The sequence below is a fragment of the Bacillus rossius genome, chromosome 1 (assembly GCF_032445375.1).
Source record: "Bacillus rossius redtenbacheri isolate Brsri chromosome 1, Brsri_v3, whole genome shotgun sequence".
NCBI lineage: Eukaryota > Metazoa > Arthropoda > Insecta > Phasmatodea > Bacillidae > Bacillus > Bacillus rossius.
The window spans coordinates 284,229,632-284,251,542 of NC_086330.1; the positions used below are offsets into that span (position 1 = coordinate 284,229,632).

The following is a 21,911-nucleotide window of genomic DNA, read 5'->3' on the forward strand; positions in this document are numbered from 1 at the left end:
TAGGTACAAGTGAAGTCTTTGTGTTCCGTGTTCTAGCTTATTGGTGCATGAGAAATATGGCACTGGTATTTTGACTTGTTTGTTTGTTCACTACGGTAGTATGTGAGGCGACAATCCTACGCTCACGTCCCGACCCCACCCCCTCCACACCCCACCTCCACATAATTTTTATGACTTCCTAAAAATACAAAGGAGAAGTGTGCCATTTTTACCCATGTTTCTCTTTTGTCTATTGTATTTTATTTTTACCCATCTCCTTGCTGCAGAGAGAGAAGAGGCAAGCTACTCTTTGCCAGTTCCTTCTATAAAAAACTAGCACACATATTACCGGCAAAACTGTGTGGGATTGGAGGAATATAAATGCTGCACTTGAAAACACCAACAATAACTATGTCTGAATTTATGTCATGGAATGTTCAGCTGAAAGCGTGGGAAATCTCGCGCAAACTTTTGAGCACAGTTGTGTCATAACTAGAGGATTCGAACCCGTTTCTTTTTTATAATCCTGGAATTTTGGGATTGTCAACAGATAATCGTGAGATAGACCCGGGATTATGGACAGGTAACGAAAAGTCAGATTATTATACAAAAATTAGCTTTTGATTTATCTTTTTACTGACAAAATAATTAAATGGTTATAAAATAATCAGTTAAAAAGTACAAAGTTAAACTTAAACAAAATGCAACTTAAATCACTTAAAATAAACAAACAATTTCTATCTATAACACAACAATTTAAACTTACAAAACAAAAATCAACTCAATTACACTTAAATTCCCAAAATAAACATTATACCTATACAAAAAACAAATTAATATTAATCATTAAACTAAAATTATCAGATTATATACATCTTGTAAGAAAAATTAAGTTAAACAAACTTCACTTCAAACTTCTCTTGAAGTAATTTAACTACTGTTTATTATACTTAAAATTAACACGTTAAACTTTAAGAAAAATCAACTTAATTAGAGTTAAGTTCGTGTTACTGTTACGAACATGTTATTCTACAGAAATCAATGTTCACCGTATTAAATTAAAAATACCAGGTATAGTTTAAAATAACTAGATACTTATGTCTTATTTGTGAGGCAAAAATAAAATCGAAGAAATAATAATGTCGCCTAGCTTGCTTCTTAGTTTGTTGCACATATATGCAGAGGCCGAAAAAGCCCGTTTGGGCTTGATGGAAGTTAGAGGAATCGTAAATAAATATTTGTACATTTGTTCGAAATTATGCCCTCGCATGGAACTTGCCTCAAAGATATTAATTTCTGTTAAATAATTTCATTAAAATCAGTTTTTTTGAATGCGCCTGCTGGAGATAATGTTTTCATACTATTTTCGACTTTGAGCTGCAGCTATTCTTTCAATGTTAAATCATTATTTGTAGATGTAGGTATTGTAAGTTCAATTTGCATATCTTCCTCTTCATTATCATATTTTATGTCCATTCTATCAGTTAATGAATTAATCTGTTTTTTATTAGCATCTTTTTTGGGCTTGAAAACAAATCCTTTATATCATCATCCAAATTATCACTCTCATTGTGAGGATTTTGTAGATAACTTAATATGCCACTTGACTCATTTCGTCGACTTTTTTTTATGCGGTCTAATAAAAGTATCTTCAATCTAGAAGCCAAAATTGATTCATTGTCGTTCACTTGTTCGTAAAGACACTTGAATGTCGCATGAGCCGTGCACAAATTGGCATCAGAATGACAAAGTGCTTCTACAGATAATTTAACTGGGGCCAAGACATTATCTCATTGATGAGTTCAAAATCTGATTCCTCAAATTGCACAGGATTATTCCAGTCTATAAGTGCTTTTTGAATGCTATTTTTTATATGGGAAAAATGCTCCAGCATTGTGAAGAAGCTATTCCACCTTGTTTTGCAATCAATCAGTAAAGTAAGCTCTCTTCCATGTTCCTTTTTTACATATTTTTTAAGTATATTATTCTTCAAGGATGACCTTTTAAAAATAAGAGCCACTTTACTAACTTTTTTATTACATCTTTAATATTCTGTCTGTGTCTGGTCATTCGTCAAATCCTGAAAATTACCTGTTTCAGTAACTAATCCTGATTACAGATTTTCATCATCATTATCATCTGAATCAGCATTTATACGTTCATTTGCAGCAGTGTCAGGTATTTTTTTATGTAACAAATCGCAAACGTCTAAATGAATGCCATGTGCAAAACAAACTTGGTGCTCAACATTGATAAGTTTTCTAACCTTCAGCATAACATTTGGACCATAAGTTACTAATGCCACAATATCAGAATGTAGTGAAATGTCAAAATCAGAAAGACGCTTTTTAAGATACCAACACAAGTGTTCGGCTGTCGATGATTCGTCAATGCGAATGAGTCTTAAATTCCAATATTTTTTATCTGAATGAATTTTTATATGCATATATATATTTTATTAGAATTGGATGTCCATTCATCAGAACTGAAACTGAATCATTTTCCTTCATTTTTTAATACAGATAAGTCATCTTTTATGTGTTTCCTTATTCTGTGACTGTAATTGACAACATGATTACGGATTGTTGAAGCAGATTTAAATAAATCCAAGTAACCTTTTGGTAATAATGCTCTTAAATCTTTCGTAGTTACAAATACACTAAAAGGGAAGCAGTCTAAAGCAGTCATTCGGGGTAAAAAATTGTCAAGCGTTTAAATTTTTTAGAAAATAGTCCGTGACCTAATTACTTTTTGTTTCAAGGGTGGTTCTTCACCACTTTGCCCAGTTGACATTGACGAAGATGCCTTTGTAGAATCTACTTTCATGGAGTGTTTTGAAAATAGATGAGTTTGTAAGATTCGCTCAAATACTTTCAGTATGATAAAATGGTAACAATGTAGGAATAAGGTAAGTGCACCGGTACTCGTCACTGCTCCAATGGTCGTCACTAGCAACTTCAAATGTAAATAATAGAGAAGTAGCTCAATATATCGCCAACTTAAATATTTACAAAAATTTGGTCGACTTTCTAGCTGAAATTACCACAATAGTTTTCGGAACAAACACTATTTTCAATCAAAAAATCCGTGCATCAAAAGTTCGTAGAGCAGTGAAGATAAATAGGGGAATTCCTATACTAAAACACTAAGGAGACAAGTGCACATTTTTACTTCTAATTCTGTAATTTTTCATGTTTATTCGTGATGTTTTGTGCTGAATGTGTTGGTTAAATGTTCTTGAAGAGGTGAAAGTGTTTATTTAAAAAAATTCGTTTTCTTTGTATGATTTAGTTTGGGTGACGAAAACTGGATCAATAAAAACCTTGTATTGCTAGTGTTCGTCATACCTGACGAGCACTGGTACATTTAATATTTTATTTAAAGTTATGTTAATGCTAAGTTACACCCTAGAGTTCTTAAATAATATTGGTTCTTTGTTGTTGATAGGCAAATAACATTATTATGATCAGATCCAGTAGTCGTCACCTATGACGACTTCCGATGCATGTGTATGACGACTTCTGGGTCGGACATTACTTTACTTTATTGATTGCAGAAATTGTGTAAGCATTGTTGTTTACATTAATTTAGGGGTCATTCGATATATATGTTGACATTAATAAGTAAATTAAACATTATAATGTGTCTCATTCTTTAATTACACCGCAAAATGCCAAAACGGAAAATACTGTTGTATGAAGAGTCAGCCATGGAAGCTGCTCTTAAAGATGTAGCGAATGGTATGAGTATAAAACGAGCAGCGGAAAAAAATAGTGTGCCAAGAAACACATTGTCCGATAAACACAAAGGCAAATCGCCCTTGGGTAGGAAGATGGGCCCCGATTTATTTTTAAATTTTACTTCTGATACCGCATAACATGCTATGTTATGTTGCAGCAACGAATCGAGTCGTATTGCGTGCGCGTACAGTATGACGTCGTGTAAATAATAATAAATAGAATATAAACAATTAACAATATTTGATAATTAAACTGTTTTTGTTAACCAAGAAACAATTAAATCTCATTAGAGTGGCTTTATTATATTATCTCTTTTAAGATAAGAACAAAAAAAATGTGAAAATACGCAATAGTGAAAAACAAAAACATACATATTCTAATTTGTAAAAAAATACTTTGTTACGTTGTTTCTGTTCCAATCTCAAACTTTGTCTACACACATAATACCTTTAATAAACAGTAAAAAAACTTGGACGAGGAATTTCTAAATTATACTTTACTTAATAAACAAATATCGTTCTTTGTAACGTAAATTCATCGAATATGCGCGCGCATGCGTAAAACATACGAAAAATGCGAGTAACAAAATGCAGCCGTGTGTAACGTTTCGTTACTCATTAATAGAAGGCGCACCCGTTACTTAGTACCGAATAAATACGGGTTTGCTACAGCTCTATATATTTTCATGTTAGTTGTGCTGTCCCTCTTTGTTCCGTGAGTGCTGTAAGTAAATTCAAAATTTAATGAGGATTATTCATTATATTACTAAACAATCTTTATGAATTGCCATTTTGATGTTTAAAATATAGTACCAAATAACATTTGAAGCTCAAATAGTACAATACTATCATTCTGGATCCATGAATTAAAACTAATGCAGCCGAAATCGCACATGACGACTACTGGCACAAACATGTGACGAACACTGGCAAACACGAACATTTGCATGACGACTACTGGCTCGAAATCACACTTTTTTCAAAATTATAAATCTACAAAAATAATTTGTTTTTATCGAAGAGTGTTGGATAGCATTGTAGAGTAAAGTTTGAGGTTAAAAACAAACATGTAGGGGGCAGTAATACACCTACGAGGTTATGTACACAATTTTTTTTTTCTAAAACTCTTCTTAGCATGACGACTACTGGTACATTTACCTTAATAGTGTTTCACGTAGAGTTGAGAGGTTTTGTGTTTCTAGTTCATACAAAAATTGTAATTTTTGATTATTGCGGCTTGTGTGAAAAGAAAGTAATTAATTCCGTTAAAGGGTATTTTTAGTTCTACTCTTCTAGTAGTTATAAAATGCTGACACAATACTGTCAACTACAGTTTATTTAATAAATTATATTCAGGCATTTAATTAACAACACCGATTTCGTGTTATATTGTTTCAAGCTTGCAAGATGCTAAATAAATAATATTATCAGCGTATTTATCCAATACATTTATGCTACGGTACAAAATAGTGTGAATAAAACTTGCAGTGCACTAGAAAATATACTATAAACAAGTCTAAGGATAATGTAATTAAATATAACAGTAGTATTTTTGGAACAGTCTTTAAGGGACGTATAGTAGCTACACCGAGTTGTTTCGCTATCTTCAAATAGGCAAATTAACTTAAACGCTGACGAAAATTACCAAATAATGATTAAATCAGGTCTAGTATTGTAATGTTTCACGTCGAGTCACAAAAGTGTTATTAAATTATTTTTTTTCATCATATGATTTAAAGTAATAACAACTGACCATTGAAAACAAAATTAATAATAACGGGCAACAGGTTTCACAAGATCGCTAAATAATATTTTCATATTAAAAACTACAAACTTTCACAGTTACTAATGCACTCCTTAACCTTCTTATATACTATTTAATATTTAATAATCATAAAAGACTTTGCTATGTAAAATTATTTTATTATACCTGTATTTTGAGACTGAGACGTGACATGATGGGTGTTTTACTGGGCAAAAATAGTCTGTAAAACTTATATTTACGGAAAAACAACAGGCGTACAATGAATAATGATATAAATATTGAATATAGTTGTGGAAAATATATACCGTATATACTCGTGTATAGCGCGCCCTTTTTTCCCCTCAAGTAAAGGAAAAAAATAGGGGCCCTTTTTTCCCCTCAAGTAAAGGAAAAAAATAAGGATGCGCGCTATACACGGGAAAAAAAAAGTGAGGCGGGGAGGAGTGGAAGTCATTAACTGCCGGGTGACGGGTGACGTTTCTGGCCAGCCCCCACACATACGCACAAGCAACAAGGCCTCTCTTTCACACACACACACACACACACACGTGCGCGCGCAAGCTCGCACGTCTGTTGTTTATTTTTAGACCTCCCCCTCTCCAAAAAGCCAGCGCAGCTAGTAAAATAAAAGAGAGAGAGAGAATTTTGTCGCCATTCCCCCTCCCACTTCCTTCGCTTCCTCGTCGCAGCTGCTACCGGTGAGTCATCTAGTCCTCCGCGTCACCATTGAATATATATAATGTATAGAAGTCGCGAGCCCAGGTTAAATTTTCTGTCCGGTTTCGCAGAAGAATTGTAGTAGTAGGAAGCTCCGTCGCAGCGATCGCTTCAATCGCTGGGTATCGACAGCGCACGTCCCTAGCGGTCTTAGGACGTACTACGTTAACCAGCCAGTCATGCCACCTCCCTTCACCCTCCCATACACGGGAAGCTGGTATCAGCACCGTTCGGCGACCTTGATGATAAGTATTCCTTACCACTGCCTTTGAGAGCCACGAAACCCCGGGAGAAGACAGTTACTGGGATCACTGTATCGAGGGATTGTGTACCCTAGTAACGTGAAAATTAGCTCCTAAGAACTTTGTATCAGGCCTTCAGTCCGTGTTGAGTTTAAAATATGATTTAATTTAAAAGTTAAATACCTACTTATTTTAAGTTTATTTCGCATTGATAATTTTATAATTTCAGACATGCTGAAGGGTAATAAATGTGCGTACACGGGTTGTCAGAATACGAGGATCGGTTCACAAGGCACATCAATGTTCCGTTTTCCAGTTAAAAATAATGACAGGGAAGTTGTGAATTATAACTTGCCAATTTTGTTTTACATTATTTATCAGTTATATACTGTGTAAAAAAAAGTTGACGCAAGTATGCGAGGTAAGTCCTAATTATTTAATATGAATTAGTAAAGAATTATTTTCTATTATATTTAAAATATCCACATTTTAATTACTTTAAAAAACTAATTATATTACAGCAACCACATATTTTTAATTTCATCATTTTGACTAAAACCGAGTGAATACTAGTTAATTTTCAATGTAAATTTTAATAAACGCAAAGTTTTAGCCAAGTATTACCCACGCAGTGGCGGATTCATAAGGGGGGCGCAGGCCCTTGACCAGGGCAGCCCAGCACCAAGCATGGTTCTTGGCAAGGGGAGGGCGCGCACCCGCCCGCCGATGTTATACAATACACATTCATACACTTACCTTTAACGACTTCATGTCTTGGAAACAGTTTGAATAAAGTTTTATTAAGCTTTGTATGTGACTAGAATCTTTAGTTTTTCTGTAGTGATTTTGACATTTGTATACTGCACAATTGGCCATTTTAACTACATATAGCACACAATTATGCACCAACAACAGCAAATATTCGGGCGAGACGTAAATGAAACCGATAGAGCTTGGAAAAAGATCTCTGGCTGCATCCAAGCAACCAAGGTGACGTAACAAGGGAGTGTGTGGAAGAGGTAGACCTGCGCCCCTCCCCCTCCCCCTTGAGATTTTTCTGTATCCGCCACTGTACCCACGTCGCTGTCATAAAATGCATTTGTTTGGCAAGCGTTTCAACAAAAAAATTTAAGATAGATTGGAAATGTGCTTAAGAAATAACTAAACAATTAATTATTTGTGAGTAGATAGACTGCAGCTGCATTAGTATTTTTTTGTTTATTACTTTACAATATTAAGATGTTAGTAGCTTAATGATCGCTGTCAAAAATGTATGTGAAAAATTTTGCGTTTATTTACCAGAGAACATACTTTGTAAGTGGATTAGTGTAAGAAAAACATAAGTTCGAACTTTTGTTTTATACAAAAATAAAAACAAAAACATGGTAAAAATTGGTCCACACAACAACCTCCGTACTTTTTTTAAGTAGATAAAACTGTTTAAAATGCTTTGAATTGTACCGTTATTACCTAAGTTATGAACGATTTAAATTCCAAAATATTTTATTATGTATCCAGAAAAAAAATTAACCTGGAAGACACTTATATTGAGATTCTAAAAATTAGGTAAGCATTTAAACACGAGGTGTTATAGACTTCTAGCCCAGCCAAAGTATATTATGTGCTCAAATTCAATCCAATGTTTATGATTTTGTGTTTCAATTGTTTAGTGGTCTGCACGGAACGTCACATCAACAGTCATGATAAATAGGAAATGATAAAGTAATTGACATATTTTGGGCAAATAGAGGAATCAGTACCTCTTATCGGCTATATGACTGTGTAGTAAGAATCCACCATTAAGAACAAAGTCAGGGTTCTCCAAGTCCAAATTCTCCCTCGTCACCTTAAGCATGTACAGGGTTGCTTTCTTGGTTTTGCGTATCCCAGCTTCGTCAAAGAGAGCTAAATGAAATGGAGCCAACTCATACTGCATATACATGATCAAGTCATCATATTTTTCTTCACTTATTGTAATCCTCTGGAAAACTAACAAATGATAAATGAGCTATTACAATTGAATGTAATAGTGTAGCTAATATTCGCCAGAGGGAGAGCTTGATCTTTTCGTGACAATGATTGATTAGAATTTTTCCAACATTACTCTGTATTGATTGCTCGCCAATTACTATAGCATTGAAAAAGGTAACTGTGGCATCCCCTACTAGTCCAGTCGCTATAGACATGATTTTTTGTGATCCAGGAAATGGTGGGTGATTATTTAGCTAAGCAGAGATCTTATATTAATCTGTGGCATCCCTACTTCGATATTGTCAGAAATCTAGTTGTTCAAAGATATAAAATGAGTAGCGCATAACTCTTCAATGATGAGCAGATGCAAATGCAGTCATCCCCAAGGTCCACTCGCTCAAGAACTTGTCAGTGAATCCTCGTCCTCGTGTGAGGCTTCCAACAATTTTCATGTTACGCATTTAAGTCTGTTCTGTGGTCTGTCTGACCAAACGCTATCAGTTCTTTTTTTGAGAAGTAACCCTGACATGTAAAAATGTTTAATTCTGGGGTCATCATGGACTCTAGCTTAAACATGTATTGTAAAGTCAAGTGACAGCATTTGGCATACGAGAGGCACGGTCCACAAATATATAGGTCAGTTGCTTGAGATAAATAAAAAAACTCATTTTTTAAGTGAGACTATCTCAAACAATATTGGAGAAATGAAAAAGTGAAAATAATCCTTTATAGGATTTTTAATACTCTTTCATTTTTTTATTAAAACCTTTTTTTCTTTTTACGAGATTTTTTTTTTAAAAATCAATAACAAATGCCTTTTTTTTTATAATCCTTTCTAGTTTCTGACTACCTCAATTCCTATTCATTATGACTTTTGATTTTAATTCCCCTGGACACTACTAAATACGTGCAAAGTGTAACAAAAATATCGGATTTAATTCGACTACGAGCCAAATGTTAGCATATTTTGACTGGGCTATTTATTCCTTCATTAGAACTATTGCTAGTTTGAAAGCTTTCAACAAACGTTTCTGACAAATAATCTCAGTCCTGACATATGACAGTTGATTATTCCTCTGCGTTTTACACTATCATATTTTTACATATTTCACAGATGATGAAACAAACACGTACATTTTCTAACGAGTCATTGATTTATAAACCTCCCTTTATACGTGTCAGTGATTGCACGTGTGTAAGTCGTTTGCTAAAGCTCGACAATGAAATATTTAAACATTAGTTAATGTTGTAAAAAATAGTAGTAACTAATGAGATTATTTTGCTTATCGTATAAAACGTATACGTAACGAATACCTAGGGGCAATAACACAATAGTTTTGTTAAATGTCATTAGATCGCATTGTGCAATTTTCGTATCGTTATGAATGTACGGAAGTAAAAGTTACAAAATTGTTATACGCAATGGATGAGTTTTATATACTGATATTTAGAATTAAATAATTCTTTGAAATTTATATTGTACTCTGTTTTTTTTTTTTTTTAAGTTGTTAAGTGATATTTAAATTTATTATGCATATACATATAATATAAGGTAAATACAGCTGTGGTATATGCGAACTTGCACGATTACAATTTCGCTCAAAATTACTGGGCCTCATTTAGCCACAGTTTGTTTCACTTAAGATGGCTTTAGATTACATTTATTGCAACGGCTTAAGTCTTTGGCCGCTGAATATTTTACTGTAAAATAAACAAAAATTATTAATACATGATTAGCTAGTCTTGCACTACATGAATATGTGTTAGTTTTGTTTATTGCTTCACAAATTCTTAATGCTTCACATAATTCATATGTCAAAGTCACAAATTTCGTTGTACGAACTGTCAAAAATGTCACCTACTATGGTAGGATGATTATGTGGCTTTTTTGCATGGAAAGTTTTTGTGCTTGTAAATAAACTCTTTAAACAACTCTAGAATACAGAGAACTGTTTTTCGCTAGAGTTTTATACACCAACTTAACTCAAAGTTACCGGGCCCTCATTATTTGTAAATTATAAAGATGATAAAATAGTACGTATAATCATTTGTTTGTGGTATTTTTATTTTACTTCCACCCATTTTTAATTTTTTTTATGTGACTTGAAATGCAATTTAATGCACTGTGTTGTATAATGGTCATGAAGGAGAATTTACAAACCAATCTTACTTCTGAAAAGTATAGATAGTAAATATTTTTAAAATTTTGTATAAACTTTTTTTAGATCTAGCGATGTTAATAAAATATTAATTTATCACTGCAAAATAATATTCACTGCACGTATGCGAACATAAATATTATGTATTTACATGTTTACTGTTCAGTTATTTCTTTAACATACAATATTTTCCCCCGATAAAAACGAGTTTCTTGTGTTAGAGCTTACAAAAGTTTTTATTAATGTATGACTAAGTTCGTGCGCAGATTTACACTGATCAACTATTTATATAACAGTGTCTGGTATTTTATAATTTCCTCTTTCCATACATTTGGTTGAATTTATATTAAAGTGGATTCTTTGAGGTACTTTAAATAATTTGGTGAATAAAATATTTATTTTATATCCAATTGGACCGATTTTTATTCAAATACAATAATTATTACACCATCTGGAATCCAACACCAATGAAGTACTGATATATGTGGCTCTTTTTAAATAATTGTGTAATATTTCAAGGAATATTTTTTTGCTTTCGGTTCTTTAAAGAAAATACATTTGTGTTCAATATATTTACGTAATATATTTACGTATCGTTTTGACGAGCATAACCTCCCGCCTTGTCAATGCGCTGGCCCTCCACACAGCAACGGAAACAAAATACAAAAGATAGAGAGAGAGAGAGAGATAATACGCGCGCGACCTTGAGACAAGCGATACTATAGCGCTCTAGCGTGGGAGACACTAACCACGAGTGCCTTCTTTTCGAAAGCAGAGCTGTCTGGCGGGGGAGCTTGCAACTACCTCAGTTTTGATTCCAAAACTGGCAGAATAAATCGTATCCCCTCGCGACTTCTATAAGTTATATATATTCAATGGCGTCACGTTCCTGCCTGCCTCCCTCCCTCCCGCCCCCGTACCAGTTGTGACGATACAACGCTTCATTATCTTCCGTCTACACAGCAGAGTTTTAAGTATTTTCCTGACGCATCACCACACATCAATTTAAATTATCATTTCTTTCATACGTAATTACTTAACAGGTACCACAAAATGTTAGTAAAATTTATTTATGGGGGGAAAAAAAAATTTTTCTTTGGAATTTGTTGCAAAAATCGTGGTGCGCGCTATACACGAGTAAATACGGTAATTCGATAGACACATCATGCCTAAGTTTTATGAATTTCCACAATCTTGTTTTCGTGTAGGTAGTTTATTATTGGATGTAAATTGCTAGCAGATACACCAACTGCCAAATAAAACACCTTTCTGTAAATTCACTACCAACCTCTGCATATTATCGAATGCCGAGCCACCATAGGTAAGACGCCTTAGCGAAGATGGGGGAGTTATGACGATGGGTTCCATGCTCGCATTTTCCCGCGGCCGTTATAACACCGCCGTCATACCGGCGTCGCGTCGTCGCGATGACGGTGGCGAGGAAAAGAACCATGCTCGACCCACTGGGCACGTCTAGTCGTTAGCGTGCTAGTCCCAGTAGTGGCTAGCTGGATGGTGTTCAGCTCAGGAATGAGGTGGGCCGCAACATAAGTGTGTGTGGCTGCGGTGTCCACTAGCGCGGCTATGGACTGCCCATTCAGCTCCACGGCCTCTGGCCCCACTCGGCCCAGGTGGGTTTTGGCCCGAATCAGCCCTGCAGCTGCGGGCGGGGGCGGCGCTGATGCCTGGTGGGCGGCATCGCTCACCGGCGACCTGGGGCGGGCCGTCCCATAGTGGTCCCTGATGGACAGGGCGGTGCCTCGTCAGGCTCTGCAGCTGCGGGCGGGGGCGGCGCCGATGCCTGGTGGGCAGCGTCGCTCGCCGGCGACCTGGGGCGGGCCCCACTAGTGCTAGGGAATGAGACGGCGGCTGGACGACTGCTGCAGACGCGTGCGGGGGTGACGCCGACGCCCGATGAGCGGCGTGACTTCTTGGAGGGAGGCGTTGCTCCCCAATGTTCTGGAACGTGGTGCACTCGGGTGAGCTGTCACCGCGGTCTGGTGGCCGTGGTGGCGCACGCGTGTGCGGGGCTGGACGAAGGTTAGGGGGGCTTTGGCCAGCCATGTCACTGCTCCCTAGACGGAGTTTCCCGGAAGTGCGGCCTCCCCCCCCCCTCCCTCATACCTGCCAGATGGCCTCGCGTGCCAGTGGTTTTCTGCCATGGGGCTGTAGCGACAGCGAGGCGGGTGACTATCTTGGGCACCCTCTGGTCCTTCGCGGCAATCCTCACGGCGCGGATGTTGCGCGGCCCGGCTGGGCTGGCTGGTTTGTGACACTCCCTCCTCCCCCGGGGCGGAGTGTAAGGCCGGTAGTTATCTCTCGGAGGCGGCTGTTCTACGTACGGAACGACTGCTTGCGCGTCCTCTGGTTGCACCGCCTCCTGAGTTTGCGAGGTTGGGCACGGCGTTGCGATGCCTTTGGTACGTCGGTGCGCCCTCAGATTGTGTTATATGTCCCTGGCTTGGGCGAGGATGTTTTCAAGTCCGTGCGCAACCACCCTGCGCAAGAATGGGCGTTGTTCGGGAGACACCAACTCTACGATGAAAGGGAGCACGTCGTTAGCGCGGCTCCCGAGTGAAAGGCGATGGTAAAGCCGGATTTTGTCATAAACAAACGCCTCCACGCTCTCCCCACTCTCTTGTGCGCGGCTGATCAGTTCACTGCGGCATTTGTCCTGGGTGAGCGCGTTGTTGAACAGAGCCTCCAACCGGCGTGAGAATTCTTCCCAGCCCACATTGTATCCTCCCGCCTGAGACCACCAAGTGCTCGCTTCCCCTCGCAGCTGTCCGCTAACCCGCTTTGTCCAGTCTTCGGGCGCTGTGTTGTGCCGGGTTGGTTTCTCTTCACAAGCACTTAGGAATAAACGCAGGTCGTCGTGCGCGTGGCCCGTGAACTCTGGGAGAGTGACAGGTCCGCTAGGGGGGCGGTGCACTAAGGCTAGGAAGCCACTCTGTCGCCTACGTGCGCGTCCTTCGCACTCGACACATAGGTAAAGTCCGTCGCGGAAGTTTACAAAATCGAGTGCGTCCGCGACTGTGCGGTACCTGATAGTCCCACACTGTTGACAATGTGCTACTTCGTCATGGCGGTCCGGACACCTGTTTGCGGCGTACAGAGGGCCTGTCGGGGCTCGGAGATTGATCTCTGCCCTTAAGTGCGTAAACTGACATGTGCAGCACATATGAGGGTACTCACCAGCGCAGCTGTTGTTGGTGTATGGTTTTCCGCAGCGGTCGCAGGGTTCCTCCATGGCAATGGTTACGTCGGCTCCCGCGTACATGGCGTGGTTCGCGGCTGTCGGACCCGGACGACGGGTCGCGGCGTCGGTGGCGGGTGCGGACAGATCCGGGAGGGCGCTCCCTTCGCTATCGTCCGAGCGGTCTTGTCCGCACGTCCTCGCCTCGCGGATGTTTGCGCGGTCGCGGTCGATGGTGGAATGTGTTGCCTCAGTGATCCTTGGGCGTTCTTGCGCGTGCTCGGCGTGCGGGTGGAGGGGTTGTGTCCTGGAGCCTGCGCGCTGCTGGGGTGGGGGGTGCCGTGACATTATTTCTCCGGTGGGTCCCGTTACCCGGCGCCTGCCGGTCTAGTACCGCGCGCCTGAAGTCCTTTGTCCCTACAACTGCGAGTTATGTCGTTTTTGCCCGTGTTTTTCACTGGTTTGCGCTGTACGTCTCTAGCAAGCTGAATTTTTATCGGATTTGCCTGAAATTTGGTAGCCACACAAGCTGGGCTCCATTTGTCGCCCTACCGGTCCCTGCTACGATGTTGCCGTCGCTGAGGGTGCCAACTAGCCTAAGTTTAGATCCTGCGGGCCAATTCACAGGTAGAGCGGAGATCCTCGGGCTCGTGATGTCGCCACGTGGCTGGCAGGGAGCTGGATCGGTAGAGGTGGTGGCCCGGGGCGGGCGGAACTGCTCTATTACCGGCGGAACTGTTCACTTGCGAGGCGCGACACACAACTTGCCTGGTCCAGGTCTGAAGCTCGACTGCCGCGTTCAGCATCGCTGCGCGTCACTCGGAGCCGGCTTCCCGCAAAAACGTCCCAAGCGCGGCAGAACTCCTCAATCCGCGAACTACACCCCCACCCTCGTCAGGCGACGAGGGGACATAACGACCTGTGCAAGCGAAGGGAGCACTAGGGACGACATCAACAATATTCACTACTTATAAAATAATTCTAAAAAAAATCACATACTTGCATTATTAAATTATTATATGTGGTGTAACTTTCTTCGGATTCAAAATTAAAAATATTTTAAGTGTCAGAAAACTGAGATTTCAATTTCACTTATTGCTTATCTACTTTTATATTAAACTAATTTTAATATAATTTTTCATTGAAAATAATTTGAGATATGCTATGTTTATTTTAGGTCATTTTAGTTGGATAAGCCTTTTTTGAAGTTTTTTTTTACAATAATAGTCATTCTATAGTCCATGTTACTTATATTAGAGATCCCTCTTACAATCTAGTTGGTGTCATACTCATAATGGTTATGTAGCTCTACAGTCCAGAGATACTTATATTTTAGTGTATTGTGAATTATAGGTTATCTCATATTTGAGGTCATCTTCTTGGAAGAAATTTTAGAAGTCAAAATCGACAGACACTTAAATATCATTTTACTAATTAGATAGAGAATGTCGCATTAAAATTTATATTTAATATTTTGATTTTTGCGGTATTGATATCACTACATATTATTTTCACGGTCCTACTTTTTCCGTGGTCCCTTGGAAACCGTGAATAAGAGGTTGTACTGTGTGACGGGCCTCCCGAAACGTTATATGACGACAAGGCATATCTTCCTGTCGGGAAGAGAGCTGGGACGGGGGAGTGTATTGGGACTTGGCGTGCAGGCGTTCGAGACGGCCCGCACTAGCCCGGTGGCAGCACTGGGGTTCTCGCTGATGGGGACCAGGCTGGAGTCCCCGATGAGACCCTCTCCGGCGGAAGACGTGGCCGCCATATTGGTGAGTGGCCTGAGACTTGAACGTCCATTGGGAGAGAGTGGGCAGCGGAGGCTTTGTTGTGATTGCCAGGTGTACGAACTTCAAGTTGTGGAGTACTGAAGCCGCTGCTGGTATGGTAGTTTCATTGAACAAAATGGATGATCCACACAGAACATCAAACATTTATTTAAATAATGGAGTACCAGGAAATTTTTTTTTTTTTTTTTAATTAAATTGGGCACGGATAATAAAAATGGAGCACCCGAAAAACGTTTTGTTTTTAATTGAATCAGACATGGGTTATAAAAAAAATTTCAAGAAGAATTTTACTTTTATTTTATATAATACTTTTAATCTTGCTATTGTGGGCATTAAATGGAATTAAAAAATTTTTTTATATACACTGTTTCAGTGCTTCGATTCCGCCTATTATACCTGGAATCACAAATGTTGATTCTCAAGCTGTGAGGAGGAATTGTACCATATAAGGAATTACATCATATTTAGAATGGTAGGTCGTTATAACTGTCCTTAATTTGGATGTATAAATTCATATAAACTGATTCTTGCCACAATTGCATATTTTCCGGCCAGTAAGCAGACAGGTTTCACACAACTCACTTAGCACCAATATACTAAAGACGTGGTAAATTATTGACGTGACAACGTCTAATAAATCGACGAACGCCGGCTGCACGCACGAAAAACTGTCCCACTACGGATGTCCCACTACGGATGTTCCTGTTTGCTCATTGTACGCATGTGTGGCATCTCTCTTCATGCTCATTGTACACATGCGTGGCATCTCTCTTCCACTCGATTGGAACGACCATCAATTTGACTTTTCAATCATATTTTCGTCGTTTGAATTATTAATATTATGTAATTTAATTTAACTATCGTCCACCGATTTTCAGCACAATCGGTACGGTTATTTAAAAGTAATGTTGAATATTCAAATACGTTTTGAACCAACAATGGTGTTTTACAGTTACACATAATAATTCAAATTACAACCGGGATCTTTTGCACAATGTTTTAAAAAATATTGTAACACCTTATAAATAAGTTTGGTGTATTTGGGATGCGTATTTGTTATAAAATCAAGTTATTAAAACAAAATAATATTATTTCCCTACCGTGAACAAAATTTTTATAAATATATATATATAACATCTGAAACTGTTATTTTTCAAGTATGGACTTGTGGCTGAGTGGTCAGCGGTGCTATATTCTAAGCGTAAGGTTGTCGGTTTGAATCCCGGCAGGTGCGAAATTTTTTTTGAACTTGTAAAAATAAATACGGTGCACGTAACATTTCAAAAGTAATAAATATATTTGAATAATGAATGCAAATAAAAGTAAATTTATTAATTAAATTGTACATTTCATTTCACTCCTTTGTATCCATACAAAATAGTGATAATTCAATAAAAATGATTCAATTTTAATCATAAAAGTATGCAGAGGTAGATTTTATCATACAAAAAATAGAAAAATTAAAAAAAAATTCTTCCTCAAAGAATATAATATTTTTAATGCCTAAATGGTTTGGTTGCAAAAACCTATTACGACTCAGTCTCAGGCCGAATATGATATTTCCTTTTCTTCTGGATCAATCATTTAATCAATGTTTTGTTATGACGTTGTCACGCTAAATTATCGTCCGTAAACCGACTTTACAGACAACCAATTTTTTTAAGGTTAGATCACAACCGCAATCGCCTATATTTATCCGTAACACTGAACTAACAAAAGTTAGATTTCTATACTTGCGGGGAAATCATTCTAAACTCATTTCAATATAACAGCTTTATTTCATAAATACAACATCCACTCGTTAAATAATATCTTTCACTTCCAGCATCAACAAGCAATCATGATACCATGTTGAAGTAAATAATTTAATGTAGGCTGGCCAACCAGTGTTATTCATAAACATTTAGTTTTATTTATTTTTAGTCTTTCGTATATTAAAGCTAATACATCTGATATTTTTTTATCCTTTTACGTAACTATTTTTTTTGCTTGAATGAAGTTAGTTAGAAATTGGATTCATACATACAAAGAGTTATTAAATGGAATCCTAAAAATTTATTTTTGTGTATAACATGCCGCTTCCCGTGTAGACATTTTTGTACAAATGCGCAGTTTTCACTTTTGTATTGATGTACCATTTGTTGTTACCACAATAGCTTGCGTTATAGTTAAATCTATTGTGAATTTGAATCAAGATACACAGAAAATATCTCATATTCAGGTAGTGTTTTAATTTCAATGTAAACGTTCACGGGTGTAAATCAATGGAAACACAACTCTCAGGACTGTTACAAATCATGGCAGAAACGAGGAATTTCACAAGAAATACGAATTCTTGGACTTTGCTCAGTTTTATTAAGTATTTCATAATTCTTGCAAGCTTTTCAAATGTACATTTTCAGTTGATTTATGTTTATTAGGCTTCTGAAGTGTTATTTGTTAGATTAACCTTCTGCTTTAATTTCCATAATTTCATTCAGAAAGAAAAAAAAATTGGAAATTAGAATTGGAATCGAACCTGGCATTGAGGGAAAATGTAGAATCGGAATTGATGGAATGTGAATTTGACCCATCCGTAGTTTTAAATATTTAACTAATATATGTCAATTGTGTTCTAATAATTGTAAGGTTATCATTGCCTGTATTTTGCATATACAGGTTCTTATAGCGGTCCATAAGCTGATTCAAATGAGTGCACTGCTAACTATTGATGTGCTAGCCAAACATTTAGTACTTTTGTTGGACAACTCAAAAGTCAGTGGTACAAAACTTTTTTTTAAATCTGTTTTTGTATGCATATTAATTGATGTGTAGTAAAATATAATACACAAAAAGTGAATGGAATAAACAAAATGATAAAATATTAATGTTTACAAAAAAAAGTCTAGCAGTCTCAGTTGATGAGCCAGAACATAAAATCACTTTGGAGCTTATTTTTTCTCTTATGTCCACATTAGCTGAAAGAGAATTGACTAGAACATGCATTAGCCTTACGACACACTTTTTTTTTTTCCTTATTATTGTTCAGCTTTTTGTGTGAAGTTTTATATTTAGTTTCTAGACACCAAGATTTCTTTCTAGCCAGGGGTGTATTTATATTTGTGAGACAGAACAATAAGTGCAATGCTTGCTGGTGCATAAGCTTGGTATCGCCTGTAACAGCTAGGCTGGAAATATGCATTCCATAGAGCAACTGTAAGACTTCTAGAGGTGACTAAACATTTTATTGCATATAAAAGAAGATAAATGTGTAAATCATGACATATGGTGCTTTCAAGTATCTGTACTGGGAGTTTCAGACCTTAACGTTATTCTGGAAACACCTACCAGTGATAATAGTACCCATATCAAAGCAAACATTATCTTTCTTTTTCTTTTTTTGTAATTATATAAATACTTATTTTCATCGGGAATCATAGCTGTTTATTTTTCCGCTAAGTATTGGTTGCTGCTACTTTGTGATTAGTGTGGTTCTACAAATGCTGGAGATTAATTCCGTAGAAGAAAAATATTCTAGGTAGGGCAAGAATATATTTTGCGATTCGAATCGGTCCAGTCGAAGATAAAGTTACTGAAAGAATGGAATTTGCTAATGGTGTCGTCCAATTCAGCGGATGGATGATTCTTCTTACTGATCCTCTGCTGCAGGTAATTTTTTGACTGTTGCATGATTTTGTAATAATTAGTAGTAATTATCCTGTGTACCTGTTCAAAATTCAAAGCCACCAAGAAATAAGAGTCATAAAAAAATTCATTTTACATTATTTTATAAATTGTTCTTAGAAAAATTTGTTTTAAAAAAATTTATAAAGGCATGGAATTTTTTACTTAGTTGTAGTTAATTAATGTTAAGCGAGTGCACATTTTAAACTATTCTTTGTATTGTGTACCTGCCACCTTACGTCAAAATTAAGATGCTGAGAATATAATAGCTTTACCCCAGAATTGGTCATGTAAAATTGTGAAATTGTTAGCAACATGATTTTTTTCTAATTTATTACATGGTTTTACGAATGTTCAACCTTCCCTTCCACTCTCACTTGCACACTTCCCTCCCTCCCACCTTCACTTGCTCCCTCCTGCCCACTCTCAATTGCTCCTCCTACCCACTCTCACTTCCTCCTACTCCCTCCTACTCACTCCTACTCCCTCCTACCACTCTCACTCCCTCCTACCACTCTCACTCCCTCCTACCACTCTCACTCCCTCCTACCACTCTCACTCCCTCCTACCCACTCTCACTCCCTCCTACTCACTCTCACTCCCTCCTACTCACTCCTATTCCCTCCTACCCACTCTCACTCCCTCCTACCCACTCCTACTCCCTCCTACCACTCTCACTCCCTCCTACCCACTCTCACTCCCTTGTACCCACTCTCACTCCCTCCTACCCACTCTCACTCCCTCCTACCCACTCTCACTCCCTCCTAACCACTCTCACTCCCTCCTAACCACTCTTACTTGCTCGCGTATCTCCCTCACACACACCCATTTCTCTGTGTCAGTATTGGCCATAATAATATCTAAAATAAAAATGATAGTCCTTTATTAATTTTAAATTATTAATCTTAAGAAGTCAGAGAAATTATATTAGTAAGTTTTTTAGTGTAATTATGGTGTTGCAAGGGGGAATTTTCAGTCTTAACACTTAAGGAAATTATTTAAACTATTGTATTGCCATAATTGATAGCTATAGTTAGACTTGTCTACATTACAATTCAATGTCTTATTTTTCAATTACTGTGATTGTTAAAAATATTATATTTTCCTCATTTAAAAATTTAAAAGTTTTACATAATAAACTTAATATTATTTTATCTTAAATTGTGATTCAGAGTGATTCATACTGACATGCTTATTTATAGCAACATGAATGTTCACTCAGGTTAAACACGCTATCAGCAGTGCGCGTGATCGAAGTTTGCCCTACGACTTGCCGGGATCGAAGCTACGCGCTATCCAAGATGGTTATCTGCTGTTCATTTTTACAGCAAATATTGCAACTGCATTACGCAGTACAGGTAAGTTCTTGTAAAGCCTGTGTTTGCTGGAGGATGCCTGAAACTCATTTCTTATGAAGTGTTATTGATTTGTCATCTGCAGTGCTTGTACGAATACTTAGCTGAACTACTTGTTTCACTATATTATTTTTAGAGGTAAGGTTGTCACGGCCTTGACCTACTTCCATAGTCAAGGCCGACAAAAATTCCCCTCACGCACGCTACTAAGAGGGTCAGTCACACAGCTGCCCGAAACAAGCTACATATCTACACTCGCTTCCCAGAAGCCTGAGTCCCCACCCCCTTGAGCATTCAATGTGAGATTACAGAAGTTTATCCAACACGTTATTATCACCAAATCTTATAGAAAAGTACTGATGGGTAGTGATAATAAAATGAAAACAAACCTGTTAAACTTTAAGCTGAATTATTGCAGTTTATTAAATTCAATTCCAATTTTGAAACAGACCATGGCTGTTAGGAGATACTTTAACATGCCTTATCATGCACATGTTAAACCTTTTATAAAGTCCGTATGCTCTGTAAGAATCATTTAGAAATATATATATATTATACATAAAAATATTATGACTAAAATACATACCTCATAATAGCACAATAAAGTTAAACAAATCTGAAATCTCACGTTAATACAAATATGAGATGTAAAAACTTCTTATTTCATGGCCAGGCTTAATAATAAAAGAAATAGTAATCTAACACACTAACTAAAATATTACAATTTTAATGGAGTGCTCCTACATCAAAATTCATGAGGCATTATCTGTTCATCATGTATTTAAAGTTCCATTATAAGCAAGCTTGCCCAACTATCTTTTTCATGCACCTTCCTATACTTTAATTACGCATGATTCGTAATAGTTACGTTAATTCGTAGACCTGAAATTTACCGTTTGTGCACACAGTATTTTTATAAATGCTGAATCACACTGCCCGGTCATTTAACTGTTTCCACTTTGTCTCAGTTTGTAAAGGCGGAAAACATAAAACGTCCGTAGCAAAATGCGGGAACCAATCTACACATTTTAAATCTTGTAGCTGTCCTATTCATGCTTTATCACACTAAAATCTGTCCTTCCGAATTTGCGTATTTTCCGTTCCCGACGACTTAAATCTATAGTTGTCAACTTTACTTTACTCCACGACGCAGGCGTCCAGAGGCATCCCTTGTAACTCATGATGCGAGTTCCTCCCCGTCGTTGTCTGCCGCAGGCAGCTTGGACCTCCGCTCTCGTAGCCGGTGAAATTACCTACAAGTCTGGACCGCCAATATTTCATACCGCAGCACACACTGCCTCTGCTCTTTTGTTCTTGTACGTCTTCTGG

General features: G+C 37.7%; 1 protein-coding gene across 7 annotated transcripts in view; it reads left to right on the plus strand.

The window, feature by feature from the left end:
• LOC134527671 (serine/arginine repetitive matrix protein 2-like) overlaps positions 1 to 21,911 on the plus strand; it is a 195,767-nt gene that overhangs the window by 86,941 nt on the left and 86,915 nt on the right. For 3 of the 7 annotated variants that reach the window (XM_063360555.1, XM_063360556.1, XM_063360557.1), the window contains exon 9: positions 15,433 to 15,546. The exons of 2 other annotated variants lie outside the window; for them this stretch is intronic. In XM_063360555.1, the coding sequence (XP_063216625.1) occupies positions 15,433 to 15,546 (114 nt within the window). Of the gene's footprint in view, positions 1 to 15,432; positions 15,547 to 20,449; positions 20,586 to 21,911 lie in introns of all 7 variants that reach the window. 2 more of the 7 variants (XR_010074244.1, XM_063360560.1) reach the window with 1 other exon arrangement.